The sequence below is a fragment of the Hyaena hyaena genome, unplaced genomic scaffold (genome assembly GCF_003009895.1).
Source record: "Hyaena hyaena isolate Hyena2069 unplaced genomic scaffold, ASM300989v1 scaffold_1540, whole genome shotgun sequence".
Classification (NCBI taxonomy): Eukaryota; Metazoa; Chordata; class Mammalia; order Carnivora; family Hyaenidae; genus Hyaena; species Hyaena hyaena.
The window spans coordinates 250,984-277,620 of record NW_024082177.1 but is presented as its reverse complement, the minus strand read 5'-3'; the positions used below and the strand labels follow the sequence as shown (position 1 = coordinate 277,620).

At 40.5% G+C, this 26,637-nt stretch overlaps 1 protein-coding gene across 3 annotated transcripts; it reads left to right on the top strand.

Moving 5' to 3' along the window:
• Positions 1-34: 34 nt before the first annotated feature.
• On the top strand, positions 35-25,018 carry CD80 (CD80 molecule). Of its 3 annotated transcripts, none has more exons than XM_039224152.1 (7): positions 35-249; positions 1,903-2,010; positions 10,030-10,347; positions 15,453-15,734; positions 20,545-20,646; positions 21,458-21,568; positions 24,476-25,018. In XM_039224152.1, exons 2-6 carry the CDS (start codon positions 1,911-1,913, stop codon positions 21,529-21,531), a joined length of 876 nt encoding a protein of 291 aa, XP_039080083.1. In that variant the 5' UTR covers positions 35-249; positions 1,903-1,910; the 3' UTR covers positions 21,532-21,568; positions 24,476-25,018. The 3 variants fall into 3 exon arrangements, with proteins under 3 accessions (XP_039080083.1, XP_039080086.1, XP_039080087.1); XM_039224155.1 differs by having other exon boundaries at positions 1,900-2,010; positions 24,476-24,563; XM_039224156.1 differs by lacking the exons at positions 20,545-20,646; positions 21,458-21,568; positions 24,476-25,018 and adding an exon at positions 16,262-16,309.
• Positions 25,019-26,637: the final 1,619 nt, after the last annotated feature.

Here is a 26,637-nt window from a genome sequence, read left to right as displayed (position 1 = left end):
AGCTGAGCAAGCTTCCTCAAATCAAACGTAACACCCTACCCATTCCTTGCTTTGACTTAAATATTTCTGGTGAAGAACATCAGACAGATCTTCTAGGGAGTAAAAGGAAGTTGGAAGATATATCATCCAAAGAAAAACGGAGCAACTTGCCATTATTTTGGAGACAGCAAAAAAAGAACATCTCAGAACTGGGGCCTCATCCTTTAATTTTTTTAACACGAGAGAAAAAGAGGAATTGTTCTTCAGCCGGTAAGTACATTTGATCTTATCTTAACATGGGATAGCTTGGTAGGAATAGTTACCAATAACCTGACTCCTTTTTTTCCTTAAGTTTACTTACTTATTTTGAGAGAGGGAGCAGGAAAGAGAATCCCAAGCCGGTTCCACACTGCCAGGGCAGAGCCTGATGCAGTACTCACACTCACAAACCGTGAGGTCATGACCTGAGCCCAAACCAAGAGTCAGACGCTTAACCAACTGAGCCACGCAGGCACCTCAAACTGATTGCTTTTTTTTTTTTTTTTTTAACCTGATTGCTTTTTAAACAAACATACCAGGGGCGCCTAGGGGGATCAGTTGGTTAAGCGTCCGACTTCGGCTCAGGTCATGATCTCACGGTTCGTGGGTTCGAGCCCCACATCAGGCTCTGTGCTGACAGCTAGCTCAGAGCCTAGAGCCTGTTTCAGATTCTGTACCCCCCTCTGTCTCTGACCCTCCCCTGCTCACGCTGTCTCTCTCTTTCTCTCTCTCTCTCTCTCTCAGAAATAAATAAAAAACATTTTTAAAAAAATTAAACAAACATACCATTACTCCTATCTCCAACAGGCATACCTATTTCCAAAGGAGCCTACTGGGGTCTCATTCCCATAGGAGGCTGAGGCTTCCCAGCACAGTTGGAGAACCATCATCAGAACAGAATTATGGCTGATAAAATTCTGGTGAATAAATGAATCCAAACTAATACTGGTTAAAATGGAGTGTGACTAATAAACAATCAAGGGTGACTGGAAGACGACCTCTGGGCTGGTTCCCAGAGAGGAGGCCCAAACGTTCTCTGGGTAGCATTGGACTATGTCTGTGGTGGCAACCTCAGAAGATCACATTGGAGCACAGCATTCTATTTCAGCTCTAAATTTTTATATATTTACTGAAAAAAAATGAGCTTACTCACATTATAGTACATAAAATAACTAAGTAATGTTTGCAGTATGTCTTTTCTCTTCCCTTTCTATTGACAGATTTTTCTGTTGATTCATATCCTCTACCCCTTTAAGACATGTCTTTGGGGTTTTTTTTTTCATATTAATGTATTAAGAAGGAAGTACTTTCATAACTTAAATGCTGCCTTGTGCAAACTATGCCCTCTCCGATGTTGTGTGTTTCTTGGTATTTTTGAAGAGGACCAGAAGTTTGGCTAACTGATACTGACTGCCCTTATCGTTCTCTGTGCTTTTACCCAAAGTCTTAATCATCCCCATAAACAGAGCCATTCCATGGGAGAGCTGTGGTTAGTTTTGGGAATATGGACAAGGCAGGGTTACCTCCTTGGAGTTCCCCCAACCTTTGCTTTTTCCTCAAGATTATCTGGTTTAGAGGTTGCTCAGATTAAGATTGCCAACTCATTTCAGGCAGGCAACTAGGGAGTTTTATAACCCATAGTAGGCCGACCTTCTTTCCTGGGTGACTCTTTTTCTTTTCCAGGTTGTGAAAATAAACCCACAATCTTTTATAGTCAGGAGTTAGGAAACCCAAGTGCACCATTCATGGTGTTTTTTTACAAACATCACTGGAGAACCCCCTGTGTGAAGCAATTGAATTGACTTCTACTCCTGCTTTGTGCTTGCTGGGAGTTACCCAGGTCTCAGTTGGTTTGAAATTGTTTTCATTCTCTACCCTAAGCAGCAGAAGCCATGGATCACACAGCGAAGTGGAGAACACCACTCCTGAAGCACCCATATCTCAAACTCTTTCAGCTCTTGATGCTAGCTAATCTTTATCACTTCTGTTCAGGTAAGGAACTTTCAGGAACTTGACTGAGTTTGCTGCTTCAAAGGTTAGTGTTGGAGTTTTCTGTGCTGCCTTCTTCTGTCACCCTGCAAGCTAACCTTCAGGGGCTGGATTTGGGAGGCTGTTGAGAAGAGTGGGGCTCATCCTGCTGAAGGATGGTTCTGACCTTATTTTTAAAGTCCAAACAAAAGATCTTCTTTCTGCTGAACAGCATACTACCTGGTTTCCCCAAAGTAAAGAGAAGACTTTGGCTTCAGCATGGTTTGCCAGTTTGCAAAGAGTCCAAAATCAAAGGTCCTTGACTTAAGAGCTGCTAACTTAAAGCATGTCTGCACTGCAGGCATAACCCAGAACATCTAAGTGTGAGGGAAGGAGGCAGATGGATGGGGAAAGGATCTTGGGCACATGGATTACTTGCCTGCAGTGGTGGTGGTCGTGTATTTTCTGTCCTGGGCTGGAAATTTTGCTATTTCACATGGTTGCTGAACCAGGAGAACTGTGACTTAAGTGTCACAATTTATGCATCAGATATTATATATATTTGACCTTTCCAACAGTTACACTTTTCTTCTGGCAAGTTGGGGGAGAACTCCCAAATGAGTCTCCTGGAGAGTCTAAGGAGTTTTAAAAAGTTTAGAAGGAATTTTATACAGAAATATGTGTGTGTGGAGGAACCAATGAAAAAGAGAATATAAAGTTAAAACCAGAGTTTTATCAATTATAGCAGGAAAATTAGAGGCAAGTAGAAGGATATGATCTTTGAGCTGAAGAAAAATATTTAGGAAAGCACTTTGTCCTGTAGCTACAGCCAGATTTTTAGTTGCTGTCCTGAGTCAACAAACAAATCCATGAACTTCTCATGCTTGAACACCTACTATGTAGTTAAAAACTGTGCCTGGGATTCCTGTCCTCTAAGAGATTTGAGTGTGTCAGTTGGAGAAGGCAAAACTAACCCACAGGCAAGTGAAGAGCAGTGAAGGGCCCGGTTCTGACTGTAAGATCCTAAGACCAAGGCAGGCTGGGGCAGTTGGGCAGGCATCCAGCGGCAGATGGGCGATGGCGAGAGAATTCTGAGTAGGACAACAGCACAGACAAAGGCACAAAGGTAAGGATGAGTCTGGCACAACCGTTCCTCCCTTTGTTTACTCATTTATTAATTAAACAATGTTGAGCGTCTCCTACATACAGGAGACTTTTCTTGGTCCCGGGGACAAGTTGCAAGCAAAATTGGTGTGGCTTTTGTGTTCACAGAAGTTACAGTCATCAGGAAGAACATGAAAACCAATCAAAGAATCACACAAATGAATATATGAGCAACAAGCAGTGTCTTCTTCTGCCATTAAAACCAGAGTTGTTATGGTGAGGGAGAGCTGGGTGAAGGTGGGAGAGCACCACGTGAAGAAAACAGAGAAGCCGAGAAGTGAAGGTGGCTGGTGTTGGGGCAGGCAGAGGCAGGGACCAGACTCCGTGGGTCTTGAAGGCCATGGTCAGGAATCTGAATGTTATTTGGAGGGCACTGGGAGGCCATGGAAGTGTTTTAAGGAGTTGTGACATGCTCTCTACCAGTGCTGCTCTCACCTCAATGATCTATATCAATCACCTGGGGGCCTCGTCAAAAGTAGTTTCTAGCACAGGAGAGTTTTAGGGCAGTGCAAAAACTCCATATGATACTATAATGGTGGATACATGTCGTTTTATGTTTGTCAAAACCCCTAGAAGGTAGAGTGTCAAGAATAATCCCTAAAGTAAACTGCAGACTTTGGTGATGATGGTTAATGTGGGTTCATTGATTGTCACAAATGTACCCTCTGGCATAGGATGGTGATGGTAGGGGAGGCCGAGTGCATGGAGGAGATGGGAGTATATGGGAACTCTCTGTACTTTCCATTCGTTTTGCTATGAACCTAAAACTGATCTAAAATAAAGTCTGTATGTTTTTTGAAAAATACAGTTTCTGCTTAGGTGGGGCAGGGAGGGGCCTGAGAGTCCGCATGTCAGGTGATGACGACACTGTTGGGCCACAGCCCTTTGAGTAATAAAGTTCTGAAAAGACGTTAAAAAAAAAAAAGGTGTTGCTAAAGCAGAAAGAATGGCTTGTAAGGTTGCCAGAGCGATAGTGTGAAACCTATCAGGGGGCTGTTACAGACAGCTCTGATGAAAAGACTGGAGTCAGAAGGAGATGGGGGGATCGGAGGGCCTGTGTGATATAGAATCTGGGAGTTTGCCAGACTAGGTGCAGCTGGGAGCTGAGCATGGCTTGTGGAAGGCAAGGCTGGGTAAGATTATGGAGGCCTTTGCTTCAGGGAAAGGGATTTGGCACACACCCTCCTCTACTGGTCTGGTCCAGGAAGCTGCACTACCACCCACCCACCCCCAGCCATTGCTGCCCAGAACAGGTGACCTCTTTGTCCTGAAAAGGGAGGGGCCAGCTGTACTCCTCTCCACTTCTAATTTGGTCTGTGGGGGCAAAAACAAAAACTCAAGTACTCCAGAAATTAGTATTTATTTATTAAAACGATTTTTAAATGTTTATTTTACTTTTGAGAGAGAGAGAGTGCAAGTGGGGGAGGGCCTGAGAGAGGGGGAAACACAGAATCCAAAGCAGGCTCCAGGCTCTAAGTTGTCAGCACAGAGCCACAAAAGGATTAGATTTCTAAGAGTGCACAGGCGGAGTCTCAAGAGGAGAGAAAGGCAGGAGCAATGCAAACATCAGGTCACAGGTCTCAAATCTGTCAGCTGCTGGAGAGCAGATACTTCTCCCTCCCCCTTGTGTTCCCAGCACCAAACCCAAAGCCAACACAAGCCCCAGGTGTGCTGGTTCCCTTCATGAAAAGTACTTAGAAGTGTCCCAAAAGGTCACTTCCATTGGAAGGATATACACAGGCCATTAGCAGTAAATCACTAGATGGAGGGATTATAGATGACTATTAGGCGTTTATATATTTCCCTTCTGTCTAAATTGAATGTGTGTTTCCTTTAGAGCAGGGAACATCTTTATTTAAAAAGCACTGTCAAGGGGCGCCTGGGTGGCTTAGTCGGTTAAGCGTCCGACTTTCGCTTAGGTCATGATCTCGCGGTTCGTGGGTTCGGGCCCCGCGTCAGGCTCTGTGCTGACTGCCAGCTCGGAGCCTGGAGCCTGTTTCAGTCTGTGGCTCCCTCTCTCTCTGACCCTCCCATGCTCACGCTGTCCCTCTCTCTCACTCCTAGAAATAAATAAAACATTAAAAAAAATTAAAAAAAAAATAAAAAAATAAAAAGCACTGTCAAATCCCAGTGAACTAACATACAGCCCAGCACATGGGGATTTAAGCTGTTCTGCACAGCTGTGGGCACTTGGCTCCATCCGGATGTCAACCAGTTAGTTACCACAGTGATTCTGGCCTGTCCTGGGTATAATTCAACAAATCACATGCTGCATATGACAGGAAAATTTAATTAAGGAAATGACAGAATATTAAGTTTAAAATTTCTGTATAGTGTGTTATAGTTAACTTAGCACTTTTATATCTGGGTATCATATAACCCCAGTGATAATTACATGAAGTTTTAGGAGAGAATGTATTAAGCCCATTTTGCAGAGATTCCCAAGGAACCAACTTGTTTGAGGTTATGATTCCAATGTGCAAAAGCCAATGGAGGCAGATCTCATCTCCTAATGCTTAGCCATACTTTCAGTAAATATTTATTGAGCACCTACTCTGGGCCAGTCTCTGTTCTAGATTCTGTGGATAAACAGATACAGCCTCAGCTTTCATAGTCTCAGAGGTACCTATTGCTAGAGATAAGTTTGAAGAGAAGTAAATCAGGAAAGGGACTGACGAGGAGAAGCATGGGTGAAGTCTGGGAGGAGAGCGCTGGTTAGGGAGAGTCAGAGAAGGGTTCTCTGACCAAGGGGTACCAGAGCAAGAACCTGAGGAAAGTGAGGAACTGGGCTGTGTGGATGTCTGGGGAAGGCACTGGTATACCTATCATATGCTCACAACTTCAGAGACATCTTCTGTGTGTTACCTCACAGAATCCTCATAACTGCTTTGTTAGGTAAGTGTTGTTATGCTCATCTGTAAAATGGTAAAGTAAGGTCAAAATTCAACTAAGTTTTAGGCAGTAATGCTCAGACTTCAGGAACCTGACTCTCTCCTCCAGAGCCACTGAAGCAGACAAAACACTTCAGAGACCCTTTAATTGTCTGCATGTAGCAGCCCTGAGTATGGAAGCTGGGTCCCGGTGGAATTTCCAAATTCCCCAGAAGATTTTTGGTTCCTCTTTTCAGTCTGGTTCTTCTTCAGCATGAGTGTGTGGTGAGAGGAGTTCACATAGGAACATTCAGGATCCCATTGATGGTTACTGACCTTTAGTGAGACACCCACACTTCTCCTCAGATGGCTGGACAAAAACTCCTTAAGAGTCATCATTGAAAGGGTGCCTGACTGGCTCAGTCAGTAGAGCACATGACTGTTGATCTCAGGGCTGTGAGTTCAAGCCCAACATTGGATGTGGAGCCTACTTAATTAACAACAACAAAAAAAACCTTTAATTAAAAAAAGAGTCATTGAAAGTAGCTCATTTTCAGGTACGATTCCTCTTTTTTCCATTTTTATTATTTTTATATTTTTATTTTAGAGAGAAAAAGAGTGAGCAGGGGAGAGGGGCAGAGAGAGAGAGAGAGAGAGAGAGAGAATCTTAAGCAAGCTCCACACTGAGGGACTCAATCCCACAACCCTGGGATCATGACCTTAACTGAAATCAAGAGTCAGACACTCAACTGACTGAGCCATCCACGTGCCCCTAAGATTCCTCTTTTGCTAACGTTACCACGTGTCAAAATTACTTAGAAATCCTGGATTCTTTTCGGGTGGGAACAAACAGATCATCGGGAAAGACCCTATTTAGAATCTCAGATGAATAACCTGCTTTCTGTCGTGGTATCTGTAATGGCGGATAGCAAGACCAGAATCCTATGTATTTGACATAACTCCTGAGTGAAATGAAAGGACCACAGGGTAGAAGTTGGGAGCAAGAGTTGGGGAAGGAAAGGAAAGTCCTATAGAAGACGTGCTGTGGACTTTTCCATTTATATCATTTAACTGAATTTAATTTTACAGTGATCCTAAGAGGTAGGTATTATACCCTTTTTACAGATGAGGAAATGGATTAATTAGCAAGTGGCTGAGCTGGGACTAGAATCCAAGTCAATAGGAATCCATAGTTCATGCTTTTACATATCAGGTTGCTTCTGCTGTATTTTTTTCATATAAAGTTTATTTATTTATTTTGAGAGAGAGAGAGCATGCATGTGAGTAAGTGGGGGAGGGGAGAGAGAGGGAGAGAGGGAGACTCCCAAGCAGGCTCCACATTGTCAGCACAGAGCCTGATGTGAAGCTTGAACTCACAAACCATGAGATCATGACCTGAGCCAAAACCAAGAGCTGGATGCTTAACTGACTGAGCCACCCAGGCACCCTCTGCTGTATCTTTTTTAAAAAGAGCTCAGGTTGAGGCACCTCAGTGGTTCAGTTAGTTGAGTGTCCGCTCTTGATCTCGGCTCAGGTCGTGATCTCATGGTTTCAGGGGTTCGAGCCCCACATCAGGCTCCATGCTGACAGCGTGGAGCCTGCCTAGAATTCTCTCTCTGCCCCTCCCCCACTTACACTGTCACCCCCCCCCAAATAAATAAACATTAGAAAAAAAAAAAAGACTTCAAGTTATTTAGCTATTATGTGCTCCCCTGAAGTGGAGCACATTTTCATTTCTTCACTTTCTCAGTTATGTTCCTTAAAGCTGAGGGTGGCAGTGTTCAGTGCAATTGCCAAAAGGGGTGCCTTAGATCATTGGGAGTTACCTCACTCTGCTCTGAAGATACCTGCCATCACAAAACTGGCTTCCTAATGGTGTGGAGGGCTCATACCCAATCTGATGAAAGCCTGAAGGATGGCTGTCGAGATAGAGAGGTGCTAGTGCTCCATGATCATGCTATCTAAGAAGAGAGAGGGACTGGAGACTCGATCCCTTGATAGAGGCCTCCCCAGGGGACGCTGTGTGGCTCTGGGGGATATGGTAGCATTGGGTGGGGGAGGGAGTGGCTAGTTGTGGAAGAGCTTGGGCTTGGGAGTTTCTGCTTGTAGGTCAAGCACAGCATAGGAAGAATGGCCATGCCTTCTGAACCAAAAAAATCAGAAAATATAGTCTGACTGGGGAGTTTGCTGCTACTGATAAATGCTTAGGAGCTAACAAAAAGATGGAGTTTGGATATTGAAACATTGGCATTTCTGGAATATACTGATGGGAAAATGGGCAGAATGTTTTAAATGGGGACTGTCTTATAGGGCAAGTGTTGCATGGATTGCAAATAGCTGAAAGAGATAAGGACTGGATATAGATCCATTTAGTGTTGCTAAAAAGGATAGAAATAGTCTGGGAGTGCATGCTACACCTTGTCTGGGGGGAATGAGCCTGAAGTCATGAGGTCATTCCAGGCCTGGAACAAAAAGGACTGTGTTTCTCAAAGCAAAAGAGCTCAACAGTGGGGTCCGGCTGGGGTGTGGGCAGTGTTGGCCTACTTATACTGGAACTGGGGCCTAAAGTTGGGGAAATCAATAAACAAGGAGAGTGGCCTGAAAGGTCTGGGCCAGAAAGCACAAAGCAGGGGCAGTCTCCTTTCTGGGGCTTAGTTTTCTTATCTATAAATAAAACAACCAAAATGAATCAACATGGAAGTCCCTTTAAGATCTTACATTCCGATGACTTCAATATCCTCATTGGGCTGAGTATGTTGTGTACCCATAGTCGGCATTCATATACTAGGTCTCCTAAAGTCCTCCTTCTTCTAGGACTAGTAGACCTTCTCCGTCACTGTCCATCGACAGTTGAATGGAAAAGAAAGTGTGGTATACACATTCAATGGGATATTATCATTATCTTATTATTTCTTAAAAAGGGAAGGGATTCTGGTACGTGCTAAAACATGGATGAATCTTGAGGACACTATGCTAAGTGAAATAAGCCAGTCACAAAAAGAAAATACTATATGATTCCAGTTATATGAAGTATCTAAAGTTGTCAAATGCATAGAAACAGAATATGAAGTGGTGGTTACCAAGGGGTTAAAAAAAAATGCATACAGAGTTCCAGACTTGGAAGACGAAAAGTTCTGGAGATCTGTTTCACAACAATGTGAATATACCTAACATTACTAAACTGCACAGTTAATGGTGCAGCCCCTCTGGAAAACACTGTGCGGTTTCCTCAAAAAATTAACAATAGAACTCCCCTATGACCCAGGAATAGCACGGCTAGGAATTTACCCAAGGGATACAGGAGTGCTGATGCATAGGGGCACATGGACCCCAATGTTCACAGCAGCACTCTTAATAGCCAAAACATGGAAAGAGCCTAAGTGTCCATCAATGGATGAATGGATCAAGAAGATGTGGTTTATCTATACCATGGAATACTACATGGCAATGAGAAAGAATGAAATCTGGCCATGTGTAGCAACGTGGATGGAACTTGAGGGTGTTACACTGAGCGAAATAAGTCAGGCAGAGAAGGACAGCTACCATATGTTTGCACGTATAGGAGGATTAGGAGGGACTTAATGGAGAACCATGGGGGAGAAGAAAGGGGGAATAGTGGGGGGGGGGAGGCAAACCATGAGAGACTTTTGAATGCTGAGAATAAACTGAGGACTGATGGGTATGGGGGGAAGGGGAGGGGGGTAATGGGCATGGAGGAGGGCACTTGTGGGGATGAGCACTGGGTGATATATGGAAACCAACTTGACAATAAACTATTTAAAAAAATAAACACAGTTAAAAATGGTTAAGATGGTATATTTTACATTTTAAACCACAATTAAAAAATAGCACTGGGGACCAAAATTCTCAAAAACAAACTGAACTCTCTGATCATGCTTGGTCACTAGGTACAGCACCCCGAGTTTTGTTATTGACAGCTCTGAATTCCTGCTTGTGCAGGAGTCTATACGTAATCAATACAAAATCTTTTCTGTCTGCCTCTCCTTAGGTATCATCCAGGTGAACAAGACAGTGAAAGAAGCAGCAGTACTATCCTGTGATTACAACATTTCTACCAAAGACCTGAAGGAAATTCGAATCTATTGGCAAAAGGATGATGAAATGGTGTTGGCTGTCATGTCTGGCAAAGTACAAGTATGGCCCAAGTATAAGAACCGCACAGTCACGGACATCACCGATAACCACTCCATTGTGATCATGGCTCTGCGCCTGTCAGACAATGGCAAATACACCTGTATCATTCAAAAGACTGAAAAAGGGGCTTACATAGTGAAACACCTGACTTCGGTGATGTTATTGGTCAGAGGTCAGTGGGATTTTTCTGATTTACTATAAACTGGCAGACTCTTGATGCCTTTAAAGACATACTCCTATTGATTTAGTTGAAAATGTTATCAAAGAGGGATGTATCTGCATTTAGGGTTAAGTAAGTCTGTAATGTTACAATAAACCCTAATTGATCTCTCAAGACATCCTGGAAATATTGATCAGTGTGTATTTCTTGCATTTTTGATAGTCCAAATTCATGACAGTCATCCTGAGGCACTAGAATGACCTGACTTGCCTTCTGAATCATAAGGGGACACTTTTGATTTGATGTAGCTGTACTATTAACTGCACTTGATCCAGTAATATATTCTTGTGAAAGTATATTGAAAGGTATAAGAACAATGCAGGCATAAGTGTTTTTCAAATAGTATTTGAATGCCTATTACTATGGCTGTTATATTATTTATATTTATTACTACACTTGAGGCTCTGATCTAATGGTTATTCCTACAAAGTTAGACATTAGAGGATTGGATACATAATTTATTGTAACAGGGAAGAGAATTAATTCATAAATCAAAGCCCTACTTATACATCTACTGTGAAGGCAAGCATTTCTTGGGTAGGAAGGAATCTTGTGTTTATCACAGGTGGTAGTTCTAGAGGACACTAATATAGCCTGAGCCCCTTGCTGAGAAAGTATAGCCCTTGACCATTCCCTCATACTTGAAATTCAATTTCTTTTTCTTCCTGGAAACTTGGGCCTTTAGTGGAAACCAAACCTATTACTTAATAGAAGATAATCATTAACCTTGATAACAGATCATGTAAGTGGATCCTTGGCAGATTCTTCACTATTCTTCTCTGCTTTAGTCTCCAACTATTTTGAATCTTTCACTTTAGCACCCAAATAACACTTAAAGCTTAGTAAGTGAGCCAGTTACATGGAATTATCTTAAACCTCACTCTGTATTCCCTGCTCATGAAGACAGCAATAATTATGTAGGGGTGTGCTTTTAGGTGTTCTTCAAAGTCCACTTTCTCCAAAATTCTAACCTGCCTTGATTCTGAGAATTCCCACCATTATTCCTGCTCCTACTTAGTTTCAGCACTTTCCCCCCTATGAGATCTCTGTTAAAAATGAAAATGTTTTACCTGAGGAGGAAGTAGCACCACAAACATATTAATTTGTATTAGTTAATGAATTAGCTATAGTCAATCCTCTAAAAGAATACCTAAAGGGAAGTTGACTCAGGACTACGCATATTTTGATAGAAAGATAAAGAATAAAATCCAAGAGGGAAAAGGGGGGGGGGTCTCAGGGAGTGCAAGACTACAGCAGGAGACCAAGGACAGCTAAGAAGACAACATGAGAGTGCTGGGGGCCTCAAAGGGGCCCGGAGGGGGCGCGGTAGTGGGCACCAAAGTCAGAAAGGGGAAGACAAAAAGGGAAACTTCGCCTGCTTCATTTGACTCAGAACCAATCAATTCTGATTTTTCCATCTCAGTCAGAGCAGTGCTTCTCAAATGTTAAGGTTCCTGTGAATCACTTGGAGATCTTGTTAAAACGCAGAATCAAATTCTGTAGGTCTGGGGTTGGATCTTCAATTCTGCGCTAACAAACTACCAGGTGATACCTATGCAGCTACTGTATGGTACGGTAGGTACAGTATGGTGATGCCTGTACAGTATGGACCACAGTTTAATAAGAAATTAAATAATCACTTATTTGACTAGGGTGATCAACTGTCCCATTTTGCCTAGGACTAAGGTTTCCTCAAACATGAGGTTTTCAGTGCCAAACCTGGGAAAATCTCAGGCTAACCAGGACAAGATGGTGTCTCTACATTTGCCTAAGATTGCAAAATGATATTGTATCAGCATAGCAGTGTATAAAACCCTCCATTAACCAGCATTTGGAGGATAGCTATACTAGTTAACAGATTAACTAGGTTAGATTTTTAGCTTTCTTTTTTTTTTTTAATATTTTTATTTATTTCTAGGAGAGAGAGAGAGAGAGACAGCGTGAGCAGGGGAGGGTCAGAGAGAGAGAGAGACACAGACTTTGAAATAGGCTCCAGGCTCTGAGCTGGCAGTCAGCACAGAGCCCGATGCGGGGCTCGAACCCACGAACCGCGAGATCATGACCTAAGCGAAAGTTGGACGCTTAACCGACTAAGCCACCCAGGCGCCCCAGATTTTTAGCTTTCTAACACATGTGCACCTTTTCTCCCAATAAGATATTTTTACCCTACCCATTAAGAGTGGTGAAAACATGGGTAAACTCATTAAAATGAGACACAAAGGAGTAATTCTTTGATGGTTTACAATCTTGCAAGACTTTAGGTACTGTTACTTGAAATGGATCACCTCACTGAAGGGATATGAGACAGCTGAGGCTATTCTAAGTCTAGCCAGACCTTGCAAAGATGGTTTTTAATATATAGAATATTTTTAATATTCTCATGGTTAAGTATCTCTCACAAAAGCAGAGTGCAGAAACGAGCATGAATCATAATTTAAGATATGAGTTACTGGGATTTGTTATTCCAGGTTAAAACACATAACATTGATGTTATAAGAAATAAGGGATATTCTTTTTTTTTTTCTTTAAGACTATAAGTAACCTCTGTACCCAACTTGGCCCTTGAACTTACCATCCCAACATCAAGAGTTGCATGCTCCACCAACTGCGCCCCCCAGGTGCCCTACAAAGATATATTCTTGATGTCAGCTACCACTGTAATGATCTCATCTTATATGATAAATTAAAGGAGTAGAAATGTCAACTAAAAATGGCTCAGGAAAATGTCAAACTTAATTTAGAGACAGGGTTGATTCAAAAAAGGTGACTTCACCTCCAACCAAATGCAAGCTTTTTTTTTCCCTGGCAGTTACAATCACTCATCATAACTTCCCCTTTCTCTTATTATTCACAGTTTTGCCAGGCGGTTTGAGAAGTTTTTCCCTGGGCAATTTGATATAAATAAGGGAGCTCATTTAAGAGAGGGCAAATTTGAGTCCCACCTAAGTCAGTCTATTAACTAATTTCCTGTGTGTCAGGCTCTGTGTTTTATGATTTATATTAATGATATCATTTAATGCTTACAACCCTGGAAGGCAAGTGTTATTCTGATGAGCAAAGTAAAACTGAAAGTGGTTAAGTGATTGGCCCAGGTTTAGAGGGCAAAACCCGTTTTAAAGCTTGCTGTTGGATCTTGGCCACTGTGCCTTAAAAGAATCTTTATGAATCATGTATGATTCACAGATGGTCTCTTAAAAAACCCCAACTTTCTGGAGAAGCACAATCGTCATGAGTGGCTTCAGCTTTGCATTGTATGTGTTGTATTAAAAGAAAATCCAAGTAGTACAATTTGTTTACTTTTTTTTTTTTTAAGTAGGCTTCACACCCAGCACAGAGCCCAACATGCATGTGGGGCTTAAAATCATGACCCTGAGGGGGCGCCTGGGTGGCTTAGTCGGTTAAGCGTCCGACTTTCGCTTGGGTCATGATCTCGCGGTTCGTGGGTTCGAGCCCCGCGTCGGGCTCTGTGCTGACTGCCAGCTCAGAGCCTGGAGCCTGTTTCAGTCTGTGACTCCCTCTCTCTCTGACCCTCCCCTGCTCATGCTGTCTCTCTCTCTCTCTCCTAGAAATAAAAAAAAAAAAAAAAAAAAAAATCATGACCCTGAGATCAAGACCTGAGCTGAAATCAAGAGTCAGACACTTAACTGACTGAGCCACCCAGGTGTCCCAGTGATGCTTTCTAAATAAACTCTTAAAAAAACAACAACCTGCTGTTGATTACCATCATGCTATACTACACATCTTTGTAGAACTCCAAATTGTAAGAAAACTAACTGTATAGATGAGATGAACCATCTGGGACTTGGTTCCCCACATTCAGGCTGAGAAGTGTAAATTTCTTTAGGCCTAAGAATAAGGAAGAAAGTGGGTAAAGGAGCTTTCTCCAGTGTTCTCTGCAGTCATTTCACCACACTTTCCTTGGTATATACCTTAGTATCTTATTGGGAGTCAAGTATACAAATTAAAGAGTGCCTCAAGTATCTTGGAGGAATGCTAGAAAGTCTCTTCTGTCCTTGTAATACATATCAGAACAGCAAGGGAGTCAGCAAAGTATAGTGGTTGAGATCACAGACCCAATGTTGTACAATTTGGACAGAGGTTTATTTTATTAAAGACTACTTTTGAAAAAGTAAGGGAATGCTAAAGAAAATTTAGAGTAGTGGTTATCTCAAGTGTGGGAAATAGGGAGACAACAAAAGTATGACCATACAAGTAGATTTTCATAAGTTATACTCTATATGGTGGCTCACAAGTTGGATGGTGGGTTCATAAGTGTTTTTATAGTGTTAATTAAAAAATAGATCAATAAAAGAGCCACTTTATCTACCTCAAATATTATGAAGAAAGGGAAGAAAAGAAAGGCAGGAAAGGAAAAGAAAAGAAAAAAGCAGGCAAGGAAAGAGAAGAGAATGAAAAGGATGGTTCTGGTATCAGAAAAACTTGAATTCACACCCCAGGTTTGCCACTTACTCATGATTTCTCTTGACCTCAATCTGATTATTTATAAAATGGAAATTAGGTTAAATTATATGAAATTGCTGATATTTGGTCTCTCTTGATGTACACATGCCTCTTAGGGTTGTTGTAGAGATAAAATGAGGTAGTGTCCAGACCTAACAAACGTTAAGAGTTCAATAAATGTTGTCTATTATTTTTCTCTTCATTTCTTATGAATGCAAATACTATGTCAATATCTATTCATATAAATCTACTTCTTTCTATAAGTGTCCTCCTACCTCCATCAAAAGTGATGAAGAATTGGGGTGCCTGGCTGGCTCAGTCAGAAGAGCATTTGGCTCTTGATCTCAGGGTCGTGAGTTTGAGCCCCACATGGGGTGTAGAGATCTTTAAAAAAAAGTGATGAAGAATTGTTATACCCAATTCAAACCAAAGTTAATCTTTGGAGTATATGTAAATATTAATGATTTGTGGTAAATTGTAAATTATATCTCATTTTATTATTCTTATTAAATCTAGATAATTTACTTAAAGAAAAAACTTCACTCTTCCCGCTCCATCCCCCAATACATAACGATATATCCTTGTTCTTTCTTTAGCTGACTTCCCTGTCCCTAGTATAACTGATGTTGGAAATCCATCTCATAACATCAAAAGGATAATGTGCTTAACCTCTGGAGGTTTTCCAAAGCCTCACCTCTCCTGGTTGGAAAATGAAGAAGAATTAAATGCCATCAACACAACAGTTTCCCAAGATCCTGAAACTGAGCTCTACACTATTAGTAGTGAACTGGATTTCAATATGACAAACAACCATAGCTTCCTGTGTCTTGTCAAGTATGGAAACTTAATAGTATCACAGATCTTCAACTGGCAAAAATGTAAGTAATGTTGTTCCAGGGAGTTTCTACTATGTAGAATCTAAAAAGAAAATAACTCAGCCAGATACATTGTAGAATTGTGCATATTGACTTTGATAGCATTTCTTGTACTATTTTTAGACCCACAAATGACATGGCGACTTCAGGTCACTGTACAAGGTGTGACCATAATATTACTAAACTAATTTTATTTTTTTAAATAAACTTTCTAAAACTGAGACATCCAAATATCAAGTAGTCAGCTTAGGAAGTTATTGTAACAATAGTGTTAATACTGGAAGCACTGAAATTTGTCCTTCTTTGAATTTGCCATTAGGGTTTTGATGCTTTCTTTTGGGGTACCTCCTTCCCATTGTCCCATGGTGTCAAATAATTGTCTTTTGAGGGTGAATGTGCCTTTTAAGAACTGCTGGTTCATTCAGAACCAAGTCTGGTAAAGAAGGTAAATGACAGACCACTTAAGGACAATGCCTGAAAAGAGAGGTCATTTTTGCCCAAATCCCATGACCAAATACTTTACCTTCCAGGTAGTAAACATACAGAATTTTCTATCCCTAAGAAGTGAAATCATTTGGGAGCACCTGGGTGGCTCAGTCAGTTAAGCATCCAACTTCAGCTCATGATCTCATGGTCTGTGAGTTCAAGCCCTGTACTGGGCTCTGTGCTGGCAGTTCAGAGCCTGAAGCCTGCTTCAGATTCTGTCTCCTCCTCTCTCTCTGCTCCTCTTCCACTCATGTTCTGTCTGTCTGTCCGTCCGTCTGTCTGTCTGTCTCTCTCAAAAATAAATAAACTAAAAAAAAAAAGAAATGAAATCATCTGCAAATATAAGGGAAAAGTTGTGCTTATATCCATTTATGCATGTTAAACCCTTAATAGGTTATTACAGAACTCAGATACTTGAAATAAGTGTCTAACTTGTATGCTGATTATATGGAAGCCCAGCAGGCCTCTCCCTCACCTGCTAGGCCCACTCTTAACAACACATTTTGTGGCTGCATAGTAATAAACAATATACTGAATTTGATATACACTGAGTGGCATGTGGATATGTAATATATGATGTATAGCATGTCTTCCTCTTATCTTTACTTGTAATAGAGGAAATATTTTTAGATGGTCTCATAGCTCATTCTGGTGAATGATTTACTCTAGATCTTTCCTTCTTGAGGTGAACTCGCTCATTATTTTCCTCAATAGGTAGTAAGATAAAATTTCCTGGGAAAATTAGTTCAAATACAAACAAAATTTTGACATGATTTTATTAATAGTCCAAGCAAATTTCTTTCAATCAACTTTTATGTGTTCTAAAAAAAGTATAAAAATGAGGTTTGAGTCATATAGTTTAATAAATCAGCATTACTTTTCACTCTATTAACATATCATTATTTAATCAATTTTAGATTATTATGATTAAGGTAGGGAGTAAGTATTGCACAGAACAGTAATAGCAGCTTTGATCATCTTATTTTGGACATTATATTTGGAGTATGAATGTGTATGCTATTTTAGGACAGGAATTGGCAAATATTTTGAGAAAAGAAATATTTCAGTAAATGATTTAATCTTGGTAGGTCATACGGTCTCTGGCTGGCAACAACTCAGTTTTGCTGTTAACAACATGGAAGCTGCCATAGACCGGACATAAATGAAGGACATGGCTGTGTTCCAACACAATTTTATTCTAAAAAAGAGGCAGTAGGCCAGGTTTGGCCTATAATTTGCTAACTTACAGGAAACAGAATGTAGTCCATTCAAATAAAAGGATGGAGCTGCTTTTTAAAGATGATTTTTGACCACCCAGCTTTATCATCTTTTCCCTAATATGCCTTCTTTCAATTCTTCCCTCATGCTAAGGATGAACAGTATCCCTTTTCAGTCTAATGAAAAATACTAGCTCTTTGCCCTCTTCGGTCTACATTTACAATAATTAATAGAAAGATGATTAAGTACATGTGCTTATTCATTTCTTCGTTCATTCAGTCTTTATTAAGGAGTTACCAGTATTAAGCATCTTGCTAGATACTAGTGTGGCCTTGATGGTCAGAGAGCTTTAGTATATGAATACTTCAAATCTCATTAATTGAACTATAGTCATCATTGAGAGTCAAAAGCAAATAATGCATTTGTGGGTGGTCAAGGGCTGACTACATAAACAAACAAAAATTAGGTGTACAATTCATAGAAATGTTATAAGTCAATATTTACTATATGAAGAAAGCTTTACTATATAAATATCCACTCCAAAAATAAAAAATAAAAACTCCAGGAGTGCCTGGGTAGCTTAGTTGGCTGAGTGTCCGACTCTTGACTTTGGCTTAGGTCATGATCCCAGGGTCCTGGTTTGAGGACCCGTGTCATGCTCCACACTTAGCGTGGAGCCCGCTTAAGATTCTCTCTCTATTCCTCTGTGCCTCTCCTCTGCTCTCATGCTTGTTCTCCCTCTAAAATAAAAACAGGGGCGCTTGAGTGTCTCAGTTGGTTAAGCATCTGACTTTGGCTCAGGTCATGATCTCACAGTTAGTGGGTTCAAGCCCTGTGTCAGGCTCTGTGCTGACAGTTCAGAGCCTGGAGCTGCTTCAGATTCTGTGTCTCCTTCTGTCTCTGACCCTCCCCACTCATGCTGTCTCTCAAAAAATAAATGTAAAAAAATTTTTTTAGATAATAAAATAAAGACATAAAAATTAATTAATTGAAACTGAAAAACACACACACACAAATTTATTAATGAAATGGATTGGGTTCATGATTCTTTCTGTCTGGGTCTGCCAAACTGGTTAACCCTTGATATAGTGGAAGGCACATAGGTATGTGGAAGGGGGTAAATCAGGGCATCCCACTCATGGTGTATCTGATAAGCCTGTAGAGATGTCCTCACATAACTCTGCAGTTAGGACTCTGAGTCTGCACTGTGGTGCATTTATTAGGTTTTTAACTGACATCATGACAAAGCCAGTTCGCCACTACTAGTTCCTCCTTTTTTCTCTCAAACAAACATCCACTTTTTAGGTTGAGTGAGGTTTGAGGACGGGCAGGGAGTGGCCTTCCTTCTGAGAGGAAGTCAGGACTGAGTCAGAATCTGTGAAACTTTTAGACTCCCAAGATAATAACCATAGCCTCCTTGTCATTCTGGTCTGTGGAGGCCAATCCAGGTAATCACACATCTTCATGCAATCTGGTGTTTTAAATAAAAGAAAACCAATGTTCCCTAGTTTCTAAGTGGTAGAAGCATTTTAGAATGCTTACTGGGGCAGAATGTGTAGGAATTATTAGAGCCTAGGAAACCAGAGGCAAAGAGACTGGTATGGAGACCACTAGGTGGGAGAGAAGAAAAACCTGAACTAAGGCAGTGGCTGCATGAGACTTTGGGTAAAGGAACCAATTGCAGAGATATCCAGAATATGGAATAGAAAGTCCATGGGAACCTACTGGGAAGTGAGCATAAAAAGAAGCCTTTACTCTTATTTAGGTAACTAATGGTGTTGCTGTTCACTGAGGTGGGTGAATGGAAGATATGCTTTGGAAAGAATATAGTGAATTTTATTTAAATCAAGTGGAAATGGCTGCATCCAGCCGTCTAGTTGGCAGCTGGAAATTCAAATCTGAAGTTCAGAAATGGGATCAGAAATATGATATACAGATTTAGAAATCAGATGGTATTTTGAAGCTTGGGTGTGGATGAGATCACCCAGGAAGACTGGGGCTGGAGAGAGGAGAATGGGACCACAGATGGAACCATGAGAGCAACGGTATTTAAAGAACAAGAGGAGGAAGAGTCTACGAAGATAATGGAGTCAGAACAAACAGAAACAGAAGAAGGTGGTGTCATAGAAGTCCAAGGAGGAGGAGGCTTCAACTGGGCCAAATGCTGATAAGAATAAGCTGAACACCAACATTTATCCTCACGCTGTGGTAGTCAGAAAAATGAAAAGCAGTGAGTTAGCAAATGTTCAATATTTATTTGTAAACTGTTCCAGAGAAATCAGAAGATGAGCTGCTAATGTTCTTTTGTGTCCCTGCCCTTTCTCCAAATGCCATTGCTAACTGTTCCTCAAAGGAGTTGAAGAATAAACAATGTAGCTACTGCTCCTGATCAGCAGGGACAGACAGCAGTCCCACATACCTGTCTACTCTCCACCCACATCATTCCTTGTGTCCCTGTGTTCTCTCTGATCCCTGTGTTCTACAGCTGCTAGCCGGTTTGCAGAGCTCCCCTCCAGGAAGACCTAACCTGACACCAAGCCACATCTACTCTTAGTTCTCTGCTATTGTCTCCTCTATCCTTCCAGAAGTTCTAGGCTGGATGGTGGAAATTAAATGTGTATCTGAAAATAAATACAAAAGAGCTCCTGTAGCTTTAGGCAGCTGTGAGGTATGTGCGTGTGTGTGTGTGTGTGTGTGTGTGTTAAGAGAATATGCTAAGAGAAAGGGAAAGGGCATGTCAGATCTAGAGAAAGAAAAATAAGACATGATGTCAAATAATTATTAATAACACATAGTAATATGTTATAGAAATGAAATATAAAGACAAAAATGGTTTTAAAGTATCTCAGAATCTTTTTCATGTCAATTTAACTCAGCAAATGCAACTTCCAAAATGTCTTTTTCACATTTGATATCTGACATCTGGATATTAGTTACCCACAAATATGTGTCTGATCAAAGAGTTATGCAAGACAAATGCTAGCAGCTGCATAGTGGATGAGCAGAGAAAGAAGTGAAGAATACTCTTCATAGCTGTGTCAGTATAAGAGGCATAGACTATGGCAGATGGAAACTCATGAGAACTGACACTCTTCTTTTCCCTCTGCAGCAGAGCTTCAGCCTTCTAATAATCAGTTCTGGGTCATTATCCTGAGCTCAGTAAGTGGGATTGTTGTGCTCACTGCACTTACCCTAAGCTGCCTAGTCCACAGTAAGTACTATCGTACTATCATTCTGACCTCAATTCCTGGAAGCCCAAACTCTATCAGTATGGGTCAGCGTCTGTTTGAGGTTTTAGCTTAGGTTATAGCCTTTGTTTTAGTGTCTTCTTTACATGTCTCACCAAGTTCTGTTCATCCACTGGACAGACATTTCTGGGACACCTACTATGTGCCCCGTTCTCTACTAGGCACTGGAGTTATAAGCATGAGGAATCCCTGCCCTCAAGACACATTCTAGTTTACTCCTTTTATTTCCCCCTCCCAACTTTTTATTTTCTTGGAGACACTGAGGCTTGCTAACTAACTTGAAAACATTTCTGATGCAAAGTGATATTCTAATCTTTAATATCCAACTGGAAAAAAGTCAGAATGACACGGTTTGGGATTAAGACTCATCCCACAGGCAGGATAAAGAGGTCTGGTGGGCTCAAGGATGATTTTGATACAGACTGCCCAGCCTTACCCCTCTAGTTCAGGATTTCTCTAGTGTCGTTTTTAACACTACTGACATTTGGGGGCAGGTAATTCTTTGTTTTGGGGTTCTAGTCTGTGCATTGTAGCCTATTTAGCAGTATCTCTAGGCTCTACTCACTATATGCCAGTTGCACTCCTGCCCCAGTTGTGACAACCAAAACTGTCCCTATTACATTACAAATGTCCCGGGGGGAGGGGGTTAACAATCTCCCTGGTTTAAGAACCACTGATCCAGTTCTTAGCCAGCAAAGGCTTGCTGAGATATATGGGCACCATTTACAGGAAACACACCTATCTAAATCTTTATTGTTTGTGCTTCTTTTCAAGGACCTGCTGAAAGACGGAGACAAAGAGAAATGGGGAGAGCATGGAAATGGAAAAGATCCCACCTGTCTACATAGGCTCTGCAGAAGCATTGTATGAGCAGAGCATCTGGAGGTAGCCCCTTTAGCTCTTCTCTACCAGGGTGGAATATATGAAATAAATGGATTATGAGGCACACTGCTTTCTTCCTCTCAGCACCAGATTTAAGCTCTTTCCCCTATGACCACACCTTAAAAACATAGTTCAGGTTACTCTAAACAGATGATCAGCATCTCTTTCTCCTTACATATGAGTTGCTTATTGTAACTTCTTTCTTTGCTATGCTATTCTGCCATGTTGAAATGTCTCCCTCTTGTCAGTCAGCTCAGTGTCTTTCATTACCTACAAAACACTAATTGGGGGTCACTTACTGGTGACCTGTACCACCTCAGTAACATCCTCATTGGACTCTCTGCCTCTTATAGAGCCATCCTACTAACCCAGTAACAGAGCTAAATCTCATAATCACTTCTCCATGTCATTTTCCCACTTACAAAGTCAGAAGAGATCCCCAATGCTTACAGGAAAAGTTTCAAGACTTTTAACTTTCCACATTTCAGTTGATCTCTTTACTATAAACATTCAGTTCTTTCAACTGTTCTCCACATAGTAGTTTCCAGAAGCTTCATGTGAATACACTAGATGTCAACAAATGGGAGTCCAGGACGTTAGATATGGTCTAATTCTACATACAATGGGAAAATTACTATCTGGGATCTGAAATATTCTTTCTGTTAAGGAAGCACACAGCATCAGCTTTTTTTTTTTTTTTTTTTGAGTCACAGTATTAACTTACATCAATTTTGTGTTTTCCTAAACTACCCAGTTCTTTTCATGTAAAAGAAACATCAGAATCCACGAGACTGATACCAGATCCAAGGTGGCTGATAGCCTCCATAAACAGTGTTGTTTTGACTTATGAAGTTAGGGTGAAAAAGCCTAAGCTATGAGAGTCTCTCTGCTGAGTCATTAACTGTGAACTTGCAGGAAATATGGCAGATAAAGAAACATGTTGAGGACACCATGAAGACAGAGTCAGCCAAATCCAGGATGTGAGAAATTATAAGACAAGTGACCCAATTTCTTCAATAAATAAATGGCATAGAAATGAGTCTTACAGATAAAAAGAAACCTAAGAGATATATGAATGAAAAGTAACATTTGTTTCTTGTTTATTCTGTGATTCAAACAAGCCAATTACAAAAATACACTTTTTAGGGGCACCTGGGTGGCTCAGTCGGTTAAGCATCCAACTTTGGCTCAGGTCATGATCTCATGGTTCATGTGTTTGAGCCCCGTGTCAGGCTCTGTGCTGACAGCTAGCTCAGAGCCTGGAGCCTACTTCAGATTCTGTGTCTCCCTCTCTCTCTGACCCTCCTCTACTCACGCTGTTTTTCTCTTTCTCAGAAATAAAACATTAAAAAAATTTTTTTAAATACATTTTTTAGATAATTGGAGAAAAGTGAACACCATCTGTATGTTAGATGTTAATGAATTATTTACTAATCTTGTTAGATATGATAATGCTATAGTTATGCTAACATAAACATCATCTCTACGAGATATGTACATATTCAAGTATCTGCACGTAAAATGATGTGCTATCTGGGATTTAAAATTCTCTGAAGAAATCAAAACTTGGGGGCACCTGGTTGGCTCAGTCGTTTAAGCCTCCGACTTCAGCTCAGGTCATGATCTCACAGTTCATGGGTTCGAGCCCTGTGTCGGGCTCTGTGCTGACAGCTAGCTCAGAGGCTGGAGCCTGTTTCAGATTCTGCATCTCCCTCTCTCTCTGACCCTCCCCTGCTCACACTGTCTCTCTCTCTCTTTCTCAGAAATAAATAAAACATTAAAAAATTTTTAAAAAAAGAAATCAAAATTTGGGTAGGCATAGGGAAAGATGAAGGTGAATAGTTGTAAGCTAGTGAGGAGGCCTATCAATTCATTGAATCTCATCTATGTAATGTATGAACCTCCCTGAAATAGGTTGGTGCCTTTGGGCTATTAGTATGAATGTAACTTTCTATAGTGTTACTATCATTGAAGAAATAAAGATGCTTTCACAGGGGTAAAAAAAAGAAATGAGAGTCTATGGAGTTACCTTTACAAAACAAAAGGAAATGAAATATAACACCTGAGATTTATATAGTGGGTTATGTTTTACAAAAGCTTTATTTCATTTTAGTCTTGTAAAAATCTCTATGAGCAAGTTCCTTTATAGGAAAGAAACCTGACGCACCCTCCCAGGGGCTGAGTGATTTGCCCAATGTCAGACAGGCAAGGATCAAAGCCATAACTCAAACTAGGCATTAAGCTCAGGTTCCTTTCACACCATAGCAGCCTATACACATTTCCCCCACAACAGTCTCTCAGTTTCCTATCCTGTTTTCTTTAAACGTCTTTAGGATGCCCTGTCCAGGATGTCCCCTCAGTTCTGTGATTACCTAGAGCTTCCCTAACTTTCCTTATTAACAGTCTTCTGCTCAGCTGGCTGATACCTCATACTGAAGCCATGCCATGGGTCCAGTCTTCTACACTGCCATCTTGTCCAATTCAAGCAACAACGCCTTTGAACTGCTGTAGCTATGCTACCTCTAGCACATCACATTCCATCCTGGGTTTATTTTCACGTGTTGTGTCTTATATTCTTTGCTAAATTGTAGGCTTATTGAGACCAACCATGCCTGATACATCTGTTTGCCTCATAGGGATAAGAGTATTGCCTTAATCAATAACATTTGGTTGTTTGATAGCTGGTGCTTAACATTTGCCTGATATTTCATATAATAAAAGTTGTCAGACTTGTCCTAAATTCTCCCATGATTCAGACTTCTCTTTATATTCTTTAGCCATCAAGGTTAATATTTACAATGGCCCCCTAATTTGGGAGCACCTATCTGATAAAAAATATAAAATTTAAAATGCTTTTTTCCTTTGGGAATTTAGGGTTTAAAGTACTTATTTATTTGTTTATTTCCTCAGGTCCCATCTCCATCTTAGATTGACCTCTTCTTTGAAGTTCCTCAGATGGCCAGGATTACCCCACCTTGTACTTCATGTATGTTTTCTAGGAGCCTCTTCATTTCAGTGGCTCTGCAGAAAGTGACTAGTGGGATTCAGAGGGAACATTAGTAGCTCTGGTAAGCTTGGTCAAAGAATTTAGAAACACAGAATTGCTTAGGCCTGGAAGAGGCCTGGAAGAGACATGGGAAAATACTTGTTAACGACAAGGACATCAAGGCTCAGGAGGTGACCTGAATGATCAAGGCCAGAGCCAGAACCAGATTTCCTGTCTCTGGTGCTCTTTTCCATCATTAGTCTGGGTCTGTGCTATTAATTGGTGTATATATACACACACACACCAGCCAAAATGCTTCTGGAAAAAGAATTTGTCCAATGTCAGGTCAACTTTACAGACTTGATTTGATGCAACACTGGAAGACTTTATGTTGTAAAAAGCAATCTGATGCTAATGTGTGGGCAGTGTGCTGGTATGTATACCAATATGAGGATGATGGAAACATTGTTGATGTGTAGCCAGTATTTCATTTTTCATTGTGCTCTCCTGTTGCTTTCCCACTTCTCGATCAGGTTCTGGAGAAAGCTATCCAAAACTAATATCCTCTCAAATGTAAGATGAATGACTTACAGACTTCAAAACAACAGCCATGTTGGAGAGGGATAGTCACATCCTACTGGTTCATATTGGACTGATAATCTCCTTAAATGGCTTCATGTTGTTTAACCTCTTTTATAAAATATTTATGAGAAAGTTCTCATTTAAAATGAGGTAGGTTTTTTATTGTGTATTACTAAACAGTAAGCTATCTTTAGAAATTGATTGAGGTAATGAAAATAGCATTCCATAGGGCTTCCTCAGATCACTAAAGTGGCTTTTCCTCCTTGGTATTTCTGATCCTTCTAACATCAGCAGAGAATTGAAAAGAATGAAGTGGCAAATTGCTATTCCTGTGTTACTTACTCATGAGTCCCCTTTCTCTGAAGTTGCCTTCCACCACTCAGTGGACTAGGAGGTGATCTTAATGTAAGCTGGAGGAATAAGATATTCTCATTTGAAAATATGAAGTTGGATAGCAAGTTGACCAAGTATCTCAAATATAGCTAGATTTAAAACATTTAATTTTGGTAGCTATAAAGGGACCAGATTATGCTATACAGTCTAAGAAACAGAAATATACTTTTAAATGATTGCTCTCAGAACAAAATCACAGAAGAAAATAAAAGCGGGAGACTGACAAGAACTTTAAGCAAAGAAACAAAAGAAGGGAGTTGCTGCATTTAGTTAAGATTAATAATTCTTAGACATGATCAAAAGGAGACCTCAAAACAGGGGACACCTAAGAGAGGTTATTTATATTTAAAATAAGTTATATTAAATTACTTATTACATTTGATAAATGTGTCAGTATAGTTTTTTTCAAAAAGTTGTATTGTACCTTTATTCTGATACTTTTGTAATATTAATAAAATTATTTTTAAAACCAACCACCTAGTTTTATAATTTCTAGTTGGGAGAATTTAATCTATATGCGTATATGAATAAAGCAATAAAGAGATTGACTGTCAATTTGTCAGCAATTTATGAATGGGATAATTAAGAAAAACAGGTTTTATGGAGCATGGTGAGAACATGTAAATTGTGGTAAAAATATGCTTGCACACAGGTCATTCTATCCTTAAAACTACTACTATTTGATTTTCTATCAATGAAATAGGGCATTGTGTTATGCTCTATATGCATCATTTCACTTAATACCCATTCTGATGTGGATACTGTTTCATTTGATGGGGGGGGGGGCGGACTGAGACTTAAAGTCAAATGGCTTTGCTTTGGTCACATGGCTACAAAACCATATGACTGGCATGCCAAGCCAGTGATCTGCCTCCAGAGCCCACAATTTCAGCCACTACATCACGTGGCTACACAAACCTGGCTCCTGAAAATGGTTATTTTCAGGGCAGGAACTAAAAACAAAGAAGTCCAACACCAAAATAAAGCACTAGATGTTTTTTCCCCCTCACTTAGGAAACATTTCAATCTATGTGACAGCCTCCTTCTTATGGAGTAAGCTCCTGTAGAGACTGCGTATCTATGCTAAGAATGTTCTGCATATTATAGTACA